Source organism: Myxine glutinosa, chromosome 6 (genome assembly GCF_964187855.1).
Source record: "Myxine glutinosa chromosome 6, kmMyxGlut1.1, whole genome shotgun sequence".
NCBI lineage: Eukaryota > Metazoa > Chordata > Myxini > Myxiniformes > Myxinidae > Myxine > Myxine glutinosa.
In genome coordinates, this window is record NC_136266.1 from 188,548,654 (window position 1) to 188,564,239 (window position 15,586).

The following is a 15,586-nucleotide window of genomic DNA, read 5'->3' on the forward strand; positions in this document are numbered from 1 at the left end:
AGTTCTTTAGAATGAGCCATGTCTCAACTTTTTCTGTTCAGCACTTTTGGAGATATAGTGGCGCAACGTTTTGCCGTTTTTCCAAGATGGCGACCGAACCACGTGACTGATGACGTCATCATTTACATATTTTATTCCCCATGGAGAGTTCTTTACAATGAGCCATGTCTCAATTTTTTCTGTTCAGTACTTTTCGAGATACGTAGGTGCTCAGTTTTTCGGTTTTTCCAAGATGGCGGCCGAACCACGTCACCGATGACGTCATCAATTGGGCACAGTCTATTCCAGGGCAAGACCAATGTGTGTGCAAAGTTTGGCGATTCTGCGTGCAACGGTGTAGACGCAGTGCTTCAAACAGACAGACAGACAAACAGACAGATGAAAAATCGGTCAGAGACCGAGGACTTGCCGGAATGTACTTTTTTATCGGCCATTTAGAACAAATATGGCGGCTGAACCACGTGATAGATGACGTCATCATTAACTTATTTTATTCCCCATGGAGAGTTCTTTTCAATGAGCCATGTCTCAATTTTTTCTATTCAGCACTTTCAGAGATATGGAGGTGCAATTTTTTCCCAAGATGGCGGCCGAACCACGTGACATATGACATCATCATTAGCATATTTTATTCCCCATGGAGAGTTCTTTACAATGAGCCATGTCTCAATTTTTTCTGTTCAGCACTTTTGGAGATATAGTGGTGCAAAGTTTTGCCGTTTTTCCAAGATGGCGGCCGACCACGTGACATATGACATCATCATTAACATATTTTATTCCCCATGGAGAGTTCTTTCCAATGAGCCATGTCTCAATTTTTTCTGTTCAGCACTTTTGGAGATATAGTGGTGCAAAGTTTTGCCGTTTTTCCAAGATGGTGGCCGACCACGTGACATATGACATCATCATTAACATATTTTATTCCCCATAGAGTTCTTTACAATGAGCCATGTTTCAATTTGTTCTGTTCAGTTCTTTCGGAGATGTAGCGGTGCAAATTTTTTCGGTTTTTCCCAGATGGTGGCCGAACCACGTGACTGATGACGTCATCATTAACATATTGTATTCCCCATAGAGTTCTTTACAATGAGCCATGTCTCAATTTTTCCTGTTCAGTACTTTCGGAGATATGAAGGTGCAAGGTTTTTCGGTTTTTCCAAGATGGCGGGCGAACCACGTGACCGATGACGTCATCAATTGGGCACAGTCTATTCCAGGGCAAGACCAATATGTGTGCAAAGTTTGGCGATTCTACGTGCAACGGTGTAGACGCAGTGCTGCAAACAGACAGACAGACAAACAAACGAACAGATCAACATACTTGCCGGAATCTTTTCCAGCAAGTAACAAACAAACGAACAGATCAACATACTTGCCGGGATCTTTTCCGGCAAGTAACCATAATTTGAGCCTTCCATTGCCTCTGCCATATGGGAAAACCTATGGGTAGATACCAAAATCAACCTTCTAGCATGATTCTATCAAAAGTTATGGCCGATTAGCTGTTTCGCCAAATCAAAACAGCGGCCATCTTGGATTATGTTTGTCGAGCAACATCAAAAACTTTGACACTTTCATTGCATCCGCCATGTGTGAAAACCTATGTATAGGAACCAAAATCATCCTTCTAGCTTGATTCTATCAAAAGTTATTGCTGATTTTCTATTTGAACAAAGGTAGAAAATCAGCCATCTTGGATTTATGCAAATTACGGAAGTTCCTCAAAGTTGCTACAGCGGCAAGAGGTGGTTCTGTCATATATACCCCTTAACCTTTACAACAAATCCCCCCAAAAAACTTATAGTACCAACAATTTCCGGGTTCACATAGGGTTTATCATAGGTGGCAACTGGACTATTTCGGATGTCCCAGGCCAACCGGAACATTTTGTGTCAGACGATAACAAGTTGATTGCCCGTTGTCAGGAACGAAATTTATTATCTGCTGAACACACCTTCCTTTGGTTTTATTTATCTTCTGTTGTAACTATGACTTAAAATAGTCAAGAATTAAATCATTGCAGTATCAAAAAATAATAAAATACCTAGAGCAATGCGACTGTGTCGCCAATATGCCTCCGCATAGTCCCACAACGGGTAGATGCCCTCGTTCACTGTCCTAAAAATAAACAAGTTTGATTTAAATCCCCCCATCTGTTCTCAAGTTATCATATAGATGGAAAAGATATATGGAAATGCTGTTGAATACAGAGAATGAATGGGATGGCAACATAGAGAGTAACCCAGTTTTAGGACCGGCAGAGAAGATAACTGAGAAGGAAGTTGAGGAAGCGATAAAAGCAATCAATAAAAAATTTTAAAACCACCTTTAGAGGCCATTTTTCCCCGCAAGTTGGCCTTTTTCGGGGACCGTGGTTGTTGTTGTTTTTTGGTCCCCTTTTTGAAGCAATGTTTTACGGCCGGATGCCCTTCCTGCCGCCAACCCCGTTTGTCGCCTTTTTACGACACACAGGGAATTACCAGTGAACTGGTACTCAATTAGCCGACCTCGGAAGGATGACACGCTGAGTCAACCCCCCTGGCGTTAATTCAGCGATCGACCGGGATTCGAACCCAGGATCCTAGGATCCTGAGCTGGCACCCTAGCCGCTAGCCCAACACCAGGGATCAAGCGATAAAAGCAATGAAGAGTAGAAAAGCGGGAGGGCCGACGGGATTTGTGGGAGATATGTTGAAGGCAGCAGGAAGTTGGGGTGTGAAGAGAATGACAGAGATCTGTAATCTGGTGGTGAAAGAAGGCCGCATTCCAGTGAATTGGGAACTGAGTACCCTCGTCCCTCGATAAAAGGGGAAAGGTGACCCTCTGGAGTGTGGCTCGTACCGAGCGATAAAGTTATTGGAGCATGGAATGAAGGTATTGGAAAGGGTGTTGGAGAGGAGGATAAGGAAGAAAGTGAAGATCGACGAAATGCAGTTTGGATTTATGCCAGGAAGAGGAACGACAGCCGCGCTTTTCATTGTGAGGCAGTTGCAGGAGAAGTACATGGAGAAGAGGAAGAAGTTGTTTCTTGGGTTTGTTGATCTGGAGAAAGCATTCGATAGGGTTCCACGCAAAGTATTGACATGGGCATTGAGGAATTTAGGAGTGGAGGAATGGTTGATCAGAGTAGTGATGGCAATGTACAAAAGAGCGCGCACAGCTGTAAGGACGAGAACAGTGGTGAGTTTGAGGTGAAGGTGGGAGTGCATCAGGGGTCGGTACTAAGTCCACTACTATTTGTAGCTGTGATGGAGGTGCTGGCTCAGAACGTAAAGGAGGGTTTACCGTGGGAGTTGTTGTATGCACATGATCTGGTGTTGATTGTGGAAAGTATGGATGGACTGAAGGAAAAGATGAACAAGTGGAAGGAATGTATGGAGACAAAAGGTCTGAAGGTGAATATCGGAAAGACGAAGGTGATGGCAAGTGGTAAAGCATGTGGTGAGGTGGAAAGAACTGGGAAGTGGCCCTGTGCTGTGTGTAGGAAGGGTGTCGGAGTGAACTCCATTCAATGTACAATGTGCGCTGAGTGGGTTCATCAAAAATGTAGTGGTCTGAGAGGGTCATTAACCAGTGTGGCAGCTACATTCAAATGTAAGGTGTGCACAGAGGGAGCTGCAGATGGAGGAAATGTTGAGTTGGATCTTGGAGACGGCGTGAAGCTGGAAGGTGTGAAAATATTTTGCTACCTCGGAGACATGCTGAATGGAGAAGGTGGATCAGACTCGGCAACGGTTGCTAGAGTGAGATGTGCATGGAAGAAGTTTCGGGAACTGAGTGGCGTGCTGATGATGAGGGGAGTGTCGTTGAAGCTGAAGGGAAAGGTGTGTGCTGCATGTGTGAGAAGTGTTATGATTTATGGGAGCGAGATATGGGTAATGAACGTAGAGCAGCAACGAAGGTTGGAAAGGGTGGAAATGCGAATGGTTCGACGGATGTGTGGAGTATCGTTGAGAGAGAGGAAGACAAATGATGAATTGCGAAAGATGATGGGAATAGAGCCTGTGATTGATGCTGTGAAGAGGAACAGGTTGAGATGGTTTGGTCATGTGTTGAGGAAGGATGAAAGTGACTGGTTGAGAAGAGTGATGGAAATGAATGTGGAAGGAAGTAGAGGACGGGGAAGACCGAGAAAGACTTGGCTAAAGATGGTGGAAGAAGAAATGCGGGCAAGGGGGTTGACAAGGGGAGATGCAGAAAATAGGGCAAAATGGAGAAGATTGTCATGGGGACCGCAAGGGTAACCCCCACTCTAGTAGGGAAAATGGCCTTTAAAATGCATGTTGTTTGTTGTTCTCAAGTTATCACATTTCTACCTGACGTGACCTGACCTTTGACCTCTTAACCACATAATTTAATCAGTTAATGTTTACATCATTATACATACCTGTACAAAGTTTTAATTTTAATCCCTTCAGCTGTTTACAAGTGATCACATTTGTACCTGAGATGACCTCTGACCTTTGACATTGGGACCCCAAAATCTAATAATTTCATCTTTACATCACTATACATACCTGTACCAAGTTTGAATTAGATCACTTCAGCCGTTCTCAAGTTATAGACCTATTACAGACTTTGACAATTGACCTCTTGGCCCCAAATTCTCATCATTTAATCTTTATGTCATTATACATACCTGTACCAAGTTGGAATTATATCACTTCAGCCATTCTCAAGTTCGATATATTAGACTTTGACCCAAAAGGCTAATCAGTATTAGAGCAGATAGAGCCGAGTAGGTAACATGCTTCGAGGTGTCGCAGTAAGGAAAACTACCTGTAATCGTTTGCGACGGGGGACAATAAATGCCTGTAAATGCGACAGGGGACAATAACGCCCTCCCCCCTGACATGACTTAGGAAGAAACTGGGCCAGGACACCGCCGAATGGCCGCCGCCATTTACGCCTCCGAGAGGCCTATCCACCTCGAATAGCACACGCTATGACATAAGGAGCAGGGAGCGCGAGTGGGAGTGGCGCAGTGGGCGTGCACCTGGGTGAGCTGGCGAGTCGGTGGAGGAGACTGATTGGTTGGCAGCCCGCCAAGGCTGACGTCACGGGCCGGCAGATATTAACGAGGGCCAAACGCCATTTTGGGCAGTTGAGAGACGAGTTGCATTTTCAGTCGAGAGAGAGTCGTTCAGAGATCCCGAGAGAGTTACACATGAGTTGAGCAGTTGCGCACTAGTGAGATTCCTGGCCCTGGCAGTTTCGTGAGATCCCTGGTTGCATTGGCTCGCAGATTCCAGTGAGATTCCTGGAAGATTCACGGCCTGAGTTGGACGTCCCGGTGAGATCCGAGTTGGCTTGTCGACCGTGTACGAGAGTCGACCTCGTGGTGATCGGTGCTCTGGAACTTGGAGCGAGGCGTGCCGCGGGACGAAAGGAGCTGCGTGTTGGACGGCGGCCAAAGCCAACGACAAAGACCAGATAAGACTGAGTTGCGCGTTCACCAGTGCATGACGTGTTCTTTTCCTTAATTCAGATTCCCTCATTTGTATTTGATATCTGGTGTGCGGGATCCAGATTTAGGATATTTCATTACCGGCGCGTGCTTTTCCTGTCCTTGCTTTTCATTTAATAAACCCTTCTATTATTTTATGTACATATACTTGAACGCAGTTTTCCGGGTGATTGATTTAACAGGTAAGCCTGAAGGGGCTCTGGACGCTCCCCTCCATCCCGCGCGCTTGGGTAGCTTTGGTTTCGGAGTCCGCCATTGAGTTTCTGCCTCAGGGGTTGTGGCCTTCGCGATCGGCATCCGTGACCGCCTGATATTAATTAAAGGCGGTTGCGCGACAATACATACCTGTACCGAGTTTGAATTGGATCCCTTCAGCCGTTCTCAAGTTAGATATATTACAGACTTTGACCCCAAATTCTAAGCATTTCATCTTTACATCATTATACAAACCTGTACCAAGTTTGAATTGGATCCCTTCAGCCGTTCTCAGGTTATAGACACATTACAGACTTTGACCTTTGACCTCGACCCCAAAATCTAACCAGTTCAGACAAAATTGTTAGAATCCCATTACTGGTTCACAATTTATTGCGGTAACAGGATTTTCACCTAACATGACCTCTGACCTTTGGCCTTTGACCTCGTGAGCCCAAAATCTAATCAGTTCATCTTTACCTCATTATACATACCTGCACCAAGTTTGACTAAGATTCCTTCAGCCGTTCTCAAGTTATCACGGTAACGAAAACCTATCACAGACGGACAACCTGAAAACATAATGCATCCGGTGACTTCGTCAACGGAGGCATAAAAATAGTGAAGCACTCAATTATTCAGGCCAATGAGGATTTTAATCAAGCAATAGTTACCTCTCGTTATTCAGCTCCTTTCCATTGAGATCACAAATAGCATCTTCTGCATCTCTGGAGTCATCAAATTCCTAAAAATAAAACAAAGTAAAATAAGATTACAACCACTCAACAAACAGATCGTATGGGAAAAGGAACGTCATGTATGACAGCGTACCACAAAGCTCACCACAAAGCCAAAGCCTGTTTTGATATCGATATCGCGGATTCTGCCATAGCCCTTGAAAAACCTTTCCACATCCCTTGTCCGTACGTCAGGTCCAAGGCGACCGATGAATACACGGCACGAAGTCATGGTGTTGGGATCAAGTAGGTCACTGCACCGGGAGATGTAATAAATCATGACAAATCAGTGACACGTTATTGACTTTGCAGTGAACATGTGGTTGAGGAATCTGTGAACAATGTGCCCAAGAATGTTACCATTCTCAATCTATCTATAATTCCAGTAATCTCTGTGTGTTTGTTTGTACGTTTGTTTGTCTGTGACCGCTGTTTCTCGACAACCACGGGTCCGATATACTTTAAACTTGCCAGGTATATTGCTGGGGACCCGAGGATGTGCCTTTTCAAGGTTTCATATTAATCGGACAATTACTTACCGAGCTATGTCCAAAAAACGATTCAACCAATCAGAGAGCAGCGAGCTATCGCGTGTGCCGAACGTGGCGGACACACTCTGCCTCGGATGGCACATTTGAGAGCGTATTCATTTATTTCACGTTTGCAAACTATGTTGGCGCTATGTTGGCGTTAACCTATGTTTTAAAACTAATAAAAACCAGTTCATGTAAATAGAGGGGGGGGGGGGGATTGTCACTGTACTCGCACGAGCAGATGGCGGAAGTGCCTGACCGCCAAGTGAAGTCCGAGCAACTCGCGGTCGAAGGTACTGTAACGGCGTTCGGGCGGGCGAAGCTGCCGGCTAAAGAACGCCAGCGGTTGCCAAGCTCCGTTTTAAAACTAATAAAAACCCCGGGGGGATTGTCACTGTACTCGCAAGCCGTTCGCCGTTCGCTTTGGCGTTGCGAATGGACCAAAACATTTCATGCACCAAACCATTTCATGTAAAGCGTTCGCCGTTCGCTTTGGCGTTGCGAATGGACCAAAACATTTCATGGACCAAACCATTTCATGTAAATAGAGGGGGGGATATAATTTTAGATATAGATATAGTACGGGCATGCCCTAGTATTCTAAAATTGCAGGACAAGAAGAGCAACTGAGCAGACAAACTTTGTCTAACCACTACACATTAAAAGTCAGCTCCCAAATAATTTTAATAAATGGACCATCAACACATTAATATTGTTTAAATGCGGTATGTATGCACACATGCAATTACAAAAGAAAACAATAAAAACTACAAAAATAAAAGGTCATAGGGAGAGTTCAATATCTCCGCACATAAATACCTTTGAACCCGACCCAAAGGGCCATGTTCACAGGTATATGTACAACACCAGCAGTGAGTGTGAGAGAGAAAGAGGGAGAAAAGAGAGACGGCGAAAGTGAGTGTGTGCAGGCGGCAGAAAGAGCACACGCGAGCAAAAGTGTGCGCGTGAGTGCGAGGGAGTGCTTGTGAGAGAACATGTGTGGGCGAGAGAAGAGAGAGAGACAGAGAGAGAGAGAGAGAGAGAGAGAGAGAGAGAGAGAGAGAGGGAGAGGGCGGGTGCGGGCGAGAGAAGAGAGAGAGAGAGGGCGGGTGCGGGCGAGAGAAGAGAGAGAGAGAGGGCGGGTGCGGGCGAGAGAAGAGAGAGGGAGGGCGGGAGGGAGCGAAAGGGCGGGTGCGGGCGAGGGAGCGACAGGGCGGGTGCGGGCGAGGGAGCGACAGGGCGGGTGCGGGCGAGGGAGCGACAGGGCGGGTGCGGGCGAGGGAGCGACAGGGCGGGTGCGGGCGAGGGAGCGACAGGGCGGGTGCGGGCGAGGGAGCGACAGGGCGGGTGCGGGCGAGGGAGCGACAGGGCGGGTGCGGGCGAGGGAGCGACAGGGCGGGTGCGGGCGAGGGAGCGACAGGGCGGGTGCGGGCGAGGGAGCGACAGGGCGGGTGCGGGCGAGGGAGCGACAGGGCGGGTGCGGGCGAGGGAGCGACAGGGCGGGTGCGGGCGAGGGAGCGACAGGGCGGGTGCGGGCGAGGGAGCGACAGGGCGGGTGCGGGCGAGGGAGCGACAGGGCGGGTGCGGGCGAGGGAGCGACAGGGCGGGTGCGGGCGAGGGAGCAACAGGGCGGGTGCGGGCGAGGGAGCGACAGGGCGGGTGCGGGCGAGGGAGCGACAGGGCGGGTGCGGGCGAGGGAGCGACAGGGCGGGTGCGGGCGAGGGAGCGACAGGGCGGGTGCGGGCGAGGGAGCGACAGGGCGGGTGCGGGCGAGGGAGCGACAGGGCGGGTGCGGGCGAGGGAGCGACAGGGCGGGTGCGGGCGAGGGAGCGACAGGGCGGGTGCGGGCGAGGGAGCGACAGGGCGGGTGCGGGCGAGGGAGCGACAGGGCGGGTGCGGGCGAGGGAGCGACAGGGCGGGTGCGGGCGAGGGAGCGACACGGCGGGTGCGGGCGAGGGAGCGACACGGCGGGTGCGGGCGAGGGAGCGACAGGGCGGGTGCGGGCGAGGGAGCGACAGGGCGGGTGCGGGCGAGGGAGCGACAGGGCGGGTGCGGGCGAGGGAGCGACAGGGCGGGTGCGGGCGAGGGAGCGACAGAAGGGTGCGGGCGAGGGAGCGACAGAAGGGTGCGGGTGAGGGAGCGACAGAAGGGTGCGGGCGAGGGAGCGACAGAAGGGTGCGGGCGAGGGAGCGACAGAAGGGTGCGGGCGAGGGAGCGACAGAAGGGTGCGGGCGAGGGAGCGACAGAAGGGTGCGGGCGAGGGAGCGACAGAAGGGTGCGGGCGAGGGAGCGACAGAAGGGTGCGGGCGAGGGAGCGACAGGGCGGGTGCAGGCGAGGGAGCAGGTGCGGGCGAGGATGCGAGAGGGTGGGTGCGGGCAAGGGAGCGAGAGGAAGGGTGCGAGGGAGCGAGAGGGCGGGAGCGAGAGTAGGGTGCGGGCGAGGAAGCGAGAGGGAGGGTGCTGGCGAGGGATCGAGAGGGCGGGTGCGGGCGAGGGATCGAGAGGGCGGGTGCAGGCAAGGGAGCGACAGGGCGGGTGCGGGCGAGGGAGCGACAGGGCGGGTGCGGGCGAGGGAGCGACAGGGCGGGTGCGGGCGAGGGAGCGACAGGGCGGGTGCGGGCGAGGGAGCGACAGGGCGGGTGCGGGCGAGGGAGCGACAGGGCGGGTGCGGGCGAGGGAGCGACAGGGCGGGTGCGGGCGAGGGAGCGACAGGGCGGGTGCGGGCGAGGGAGCGACAGGGCGGGTGCGGGTGAGGGGCGAGAGTGGGTGCGGGCGAGGAGGCGAGAGAGCGGGTGCGGGCGAGGGAGCGAGAGAGCGAGAGAGCGGGTGGGAGCGAGAGAGCGGGTGTGGGCGAGGGAGAGTGAGTGTGCGAGAGTGTGCGTGCGAGTGAGCGAGAGTGTGCGTGCGAGTGAGCGAGAGTGTGCGTGCATGAGGGCGAGAGAGTGTGCGTGCGAGCAAGCAAGAGTGTGCACGCAAGTGTGCGTGAGAGCACGTGAGTGCGAGAAAGAGTACGTGAGTGCGAGAAAGAGTACGTGAGTGCGAGAAAGAGTACGTGAGTGCGAGAAAGAGTACGTGGGTGCGAGAAAGAGTACGTGGGTGCGAGAAAGAGTACGTGAGTGCGAGAAAGAGTACGTGAGTGCGAGAAAGAGTACGTGAGTGCGAGAAAGAGTACGTGAGTGCGAGAAAGAGTACGTGAGTGCGAGAAAGAGTACGTGAGTGCGAGAAAGAGTACGTGAGTGCGAGAAAGAGTACGTGAGTGCGAGAGAGAGTACGTGAGTGCGAGAAAGAGTACGTGAGTGCGAGGAAGAGTACGTGAGTGCGAGGAAGAGTACGTGAGTGCGAGGAAGAGTACGTGAGTGCGAGAAAGAGTGGGTGGGAGAGCGAGAAAGAGTGGGTGCGAGAGCGAGAAAGTGTGAGTACGAGAGCGAGAGCGAGGAAGAGTGCGTGCGAGACCGAGAAAGAGTGCGTGTGAGGACGAGTGTGTGCGAGAGCGAGGAAGAGTGCGTGCGAGAGCGAGGAAGAGTGCGTGCGAGAGCGAGGAAGAGTGCGTGCGAGAGCGAGGAAGAGTGCGTGCGAGAGCGAGGAAGAGTGCGTGCGAGAGCGAGGAAGAGTGCGTGCGAAGAGCGAGAGAGAGTGCGTGCGAGCGCGAGAAAGTGCGTGCCGTCGTGAGTAAGAGTGCGTGCGAGAGCGAGAAAGAGTGCGTGCGAGAGCGAGAAAGTGCGTGCGAGAGCGAGAAAGTGCGTGCCGTCGCGAGGAAGAGTGCGTGCGAGAGCGAGGAAGAGTGCATGCGAGAGCGAGGAAGAGTGCGTGCGAGAGCGAGGAAGAGTGCGTGCGAGAGCGAGGAAGAGTGCGTGCGAGAGCGAGGAAGAGTGCGTGCGAGAGCGAGGAAGAGTGCGTGCGAGAGCGAGGAAGAGTGCGTGCGAGAGAGAGGAAGAGTGCGTGCGAGAGCGAGGAAGAGTGCGTGCGAGAGCGAGGAAGCGTGCGTGCGAGAGCGAGAAAGAGTGCGTGCGAGAGCGAGGAAGAGTGCGTGCGAGAGCGAGGAAGAGTGCGTGCGAGAGCGAGGAAGAGTGCGTGCGAGAGCGAGGAAGAGTGCGTGCGGGAGCGAGGAAGAGTGCGTGCGGGAGCGAGGAAGAGTGCGCGCGGGAGCGAGGAAGAGTGCGCGCGGGAGCGAGGAAGAGTGCGTGCGGGAGCGAGGAAGAGTGCGCGCGGGAGCGAGGAAGAGTGCGCGCGGGAGCGAGGAAGAGTGCGCGCGGGAGCGAGGAAGAGTGCGCGCGGGAGCGAGGAAGAGTGCGCGCGGGAGCGAGGAAGAGTGCGCGCGGGAGCGAGGAAGAGTGCGCGCGGGAGCGAGGAAGAGTGCGCGCGAGAGCGAGAAAGAGTGCGTGCGAGAGCGAGAAAGAGTGCGTGCGAGAGCGAGGAAGAGTGCGTGCGGGAGAGAGGAAGAGTGCGTGCGAGAGCGAGGAAGAGTGCGTGCGGGAGCGAGGAAGAGTGCGTGCGGGAGCGAGGAAGAGTGCGTGCGGGAGCGATTAAGAGTGCGTGCGAGAGCGATTAAGAGTGCGTGCGAGAGCGATTAAGAGTGCGTGCGAGAGCGAGAAAGTGCGTGCGAGAGCGAGGAAGAGTGCGTGCGGGAGCGAGGAAGCGTGCGTGCGAGAGCGATTAAGAGTGCGTGCGAGAGCGAGAAAGAGTGCGTGCGAGAGCGAGAAAGAGTGCGTGTGAGGGCGAGTGCGTGCGAGAGCGAGGAAGAGTGCGTGCGAGAGCGAGGAAGAGTGCGTGCGAGAGCGAGGAAGAGTGCGTGCGAGAGCGAGGAAGAGTGCGTGCGAGAGCGAGGAAGAGTGCGTGCGAGAGCGAGGAAGAGTGCGTGCGAGAGCGAGGCAGAGTACGTGCGAGAGCGAGGAAGAGTGCGTGCGAGAGAGAGTGCGTGCCGTCGCGAGAAAGAGTGCGTGCGAGAGCGAGAAAGAGTGCGTGCGAGAGCGAGAAAGAGTGCGTGCGAGAGCGAGAAAGAGTGCGTGCGAGAGCGAGAAAGTGCGTGCGAGAGCGAGAAAGTGCGTGCCGTCGCGAGGAAGAGTGCGTGCGAGAGCGAGGAAGAGTGCGTGCGAGAGCGAGGAAGAGTGCGTGCGAGAGCGAGGAAGAGTGCGTGCGAGAGCGAGGAAGAGTGCGTGCGAGAGCGAGGAAGAGTGCGTGCGAGAGCGAGGAAGAGTGCGTGCGAGAGCGAGAAAGAGTGCGTGCGAGAGCGAGAAAGAGTGCGTGCGAGAGCGAGGAAGAGTGCGTGCGAGAGCGAGGAAGAGTGCGTGCGAGAGCGAGGAAGAGTGCGTGCGAGAGCGAGGAAGAGTGCGTGCGAGAGCGAGGAAGAGTGCGTGCTAGAGCGAGGAAGAGTGCGTGCGAGAGCGAGGAAGAGTGCGTGCGAGGGCGAGGAAGAGTACGTGCGAGAGCGAGGAAGAGTGCGTGCGAGAGAGAGGAAGAGTGCGTGCGAGAGCGAGGAAGAGTGCGTGCGGGAGCGAGGAAGAGTGCGTGCGGGAGCGAGGAAGAGTGCGTGCGGGAGCGAGGAAGAGTGCGTGCGAGAGCGAGGAAGCGTGCGTGCGAGAGCGAGAAAGAGTGCGTGCGAGAGCGAGGAAGAGTGCGTGCGAGAGCGAGGAAGAGTGCGTGCGAGAGCGAGGAAGAGTGCGTGCGGGAGAGAGGGAGAGTGCGTGCGGGAGCGAGGAAGAGTGCGTGCGGGAGCTAGGAAGAGTGCGCGCGGGAGCGAGGAAGAGTGCGCGCGGGAGCGAGGAAGAGTGCGCGCGGGAGCGAGGAAGAGTGCGCGCGGGAGCGAGGAAGAGTGCGCGCGGGAGCGAGGAAGAGTGCGCGCGGGAGCGAGGAAGAGTGCGCGCGAGAGCGAGAAAGAGTGCGCGCGAGAGCGAGGAAGAGTGCGCGCAAGAGCGAGGAAGAGTGCGTGCGAGAGCGAGGAAGAGTGCGTGCGAGAGCGAGGAAGAGTGCGTGCGGGAGAGAGGAAGAGTGCGTGCGAGAGCGAGGAAGAGTGCGTGCGGGAGCGAGGAAGAGTGCGTGCGGGAGCGAGGAAGAGTGTGCGGGAGCGAGGAAGCGTGCGTGCGAGAGCGATTAAGAGTGCGTGCGAGAGCGAGAAAGTGCGTGCGAGAGCGAGGAAGTGTGCGTGCGGGAGCGAGGAAGCGTGCATGCGAGAGCGATTAAGAGTGCGTGCGAGAGCGAGAAAGAGTGCGTGCGAGAGCGAGAAAGAGTGCGTGCGAGAGCGAGAAAGAGTGCGTGCGAGAGCGAGAAAGAGTGCGTGCGAGAGCGAGGAAGAGTGCGCGCGGGAGCGAGGAAGAGTGCGCGCGGGAGCGAGGAAGAGTGCGCGCGGGAGCGAGGAAGAGTGCGCGCGAGAGCGAGAAAGAGTGCGCGCGAGAGCGAGGAAGAGTGCGCGCGAGAGCGAGGAAGAGTGCGTGCGAGAGCGAGGAAGAGTGCGTGCGGGAGAGAGGAAGAGTGTGCGAGAGCGAGGAAGAGTGCGTGCGGGAGCGAGGAAGAGTGCGTGCGGGAGCGAGGAAGAGTGCGTGCGAGAGCGAGGAAGAGTGCGTGCAGGAGCGAGGAAGAGCGTGCGGGAGCGAGGAAGCGTGCGTGCGAGAGCGATTAAGAGTGCGTGCGAGAGCGAGAAAGTGCGTGCGAGAGCGAGGAAGAGTGCGTGCGGGAGCGAGGAAGCGTGCATGCGAGAGCGATTAAGAGTGCGTGCGAGAGCGAGAAAGAGTGCGTGCGAGAGCGAGAAAGAGTGCGTGCGAGAGCGAGAAAGAGTGCGTGCGAGAGCGAGAAAGAGTGCGTGCGAGAGCGAGAAAGAGTGCGTGCGAGAGCGAGGAAGAGTGCGTGCGAGACCGAGAAAGAGTGCGTGCAGGAGCGAGGAAGAGCGTGCGGGAGCGAGGAAGCGTGCGTGCGAGAGCGAGAAAGAGTGCGTGCGAGAGCGAGAAAGAGTGCGTGCGAGAGCGAGGAAGAGTGCGTGCGAGACCGAGAAAGAGTGCGTGTGGGGGCGAGTGCGTGCGAGAGCGAGGAAGAGTGCGTGCGAGAGCGAGGAAGAGTGCGTGCGAGAGCGAGGAAGAGTGCGTGCGAGAGCGAGGAAGAGTGCATGCGAGAGCGAGGAAGAGTGCGTGCGAGATCGAGGAAGAGTGCGTGCGAGATCGAGGAAGAGTGCGTGCGAGAGCGAGGAAGAGTGCGTGCGAGAGCGAGGAAGGGTGCGTGCGAGAGCGAGGAAGGGTGCGTGCGAGGGCGAGGAAGAGTGCCTGCGAGGGCGAGGAAGAGTGCGTGCGAGGGCGAGGAAGAGTGCGTACGGGAGCGAGGAAGAGTGCGTGCGGGAGCGAGGAAGAGTGCGTGCGGGAGCGAGGAAGAGTGCGTGCGGGAGCGAGGAAGAGTGCGTACGAGAGCGAGGAAGCGTGCGTGCGAGAGCGAGAAAGAGTGCGTGCGAGAGCGAGGAAGAGTGCGCGCGGGAGCGAGGAAGAGTGCGCGCGGGAGCGAGGAAGATTGCGCGCGAGAGCGAGGAAGAGTGCGCGCGAGAGCGAGGAAGAGTGCGCGCGAGAGCGAGGGAGTGCGCGCGAGGGCGAGGGAGTGCGCGCGAGGGCGAGGGAGTGCGCGCGAGGGCGAGGGAGTGCGCGCGAGGGCGAGGAAGAGTGCGGGCGAGGGCGAGGAAGAGTTGCGCGCGAGGGCGAGGAAGAGTGCGGGCGAGGGCGAGGAAGAGTTGCGCGCGAGGGCGAGGAAGAGTGCGGGCGAGGGCGAGGAAGAGTGCGCGCGAGGGCGAGGAAGAGTGCGCGCGAGGGCGAGGAAGAGTGCGGGCGAGGGCGAGGAAGAGTGCGCGCGAGGGCGAGGAAGAGTGCGCGCGAGGGCGAGGAAGAGTGCGCGCGAGGGCGAGGAAGAGGGCGCGCGAGGGCGAGGAAGAGTGCGCGCGAGGGCGAGGAAGAGTGCGCGCGAGGGCGAGGAAGAGGGCGCGCGAGGGCGAGGAAGAGTGCGCGCGAGGGCGAGGAAGAGTGCGCGCGAGGGCGAGGAAGAGTGCGCGCGAGGGCGAGGAAGAGTGCGCGCGAGGGCGAGGAAGAGTGCGCGCGAGGGCGAGGAAGAGTGCGCGCGAGGGCGAGGAAGAGTGCGCGCGAGGGCGAGGAAGAGTGCGCGCGAGAGCGAGGAAGAGTGCGCGCGAGAGCGAGGAAGAGTGCGCGCGAGAGCGAGGAAGAGTGCGCGCGAGAGCGAGGAAGAGTGCGCGCGAGGGCGAGGAAGAGTGCGCGCGAGGGCGAGGAAGAGTGCGCGCGAGGGCGAGGAAGAGTGCGCGCGAGGGCGAGGAAGAGTGCGCGCGAGGGCGAGGAAGAGTGCGCGCGAGGGCGAGGAAGAGTGCGCGCGAGAGCGATTAAGAGTGCGTGCGAGAGCGAGAAAGTGCGTGCGAGAGCGAGGAAGAGTGCGTGCGGGAGCGAGGAAGCGTGCGTGCGAGAGCGATTAAGAGTGCGTGCGAGAGCGAGAAAGAGTGCGTGCGAGAGCGAGAAAGAGTGCGTGTGAGGGCGAGTGCGTGCGAGAGCGAGGAAGAGTGCGTGCGAGAGCGAGGAAGAGTGCGTGCGAGAGCGAGGAAGAGTGCGTGCGAGAGCGAGGAAGAGTGCGTGCGAGAGCGAGGAAGAGTGCGTGCGAGAGCGAGGAAGAGTGCGTGCGAGAGCGAG

The 15,586-nt window shown here is 55.9% G+C and overlaps 1 protein-coding gene across 3 annotated transcripts in view; it reads right to left on the bottom strand.

Annotated features, from left to right (window-relative positions):
- The window catches only part of LOC137418855 (serine/arginine-rich splicing factor 5-like), a 49,578-nt gene that overhangs the window by 26,548 nt on the left and 7,444 nt on the right, over positions 1-15,586 (bottom strand). For all 3 annotated transcript variants that reach the window (XM_068104998.2, XM_078781012.1, XM_068104997.2), the window contains exons 2-3: positions 6,506-6,653; positions 6,337-6,407 (exon numbers count right to left, since the gene is read on the bottom strand). In XM_068104998.2, coding sequence (XP_067961099.1) covers positions 6,337-6,407; positions 6,506-6,631 — 197 coding nt within the window. In that variant the 5' untranslated portion in view covers positions 6,632-6,653. The remainder of the gene's footprint in view (positions 1-6,336; positions 6,408-6,505; positions 6,654-15,586) is intronic.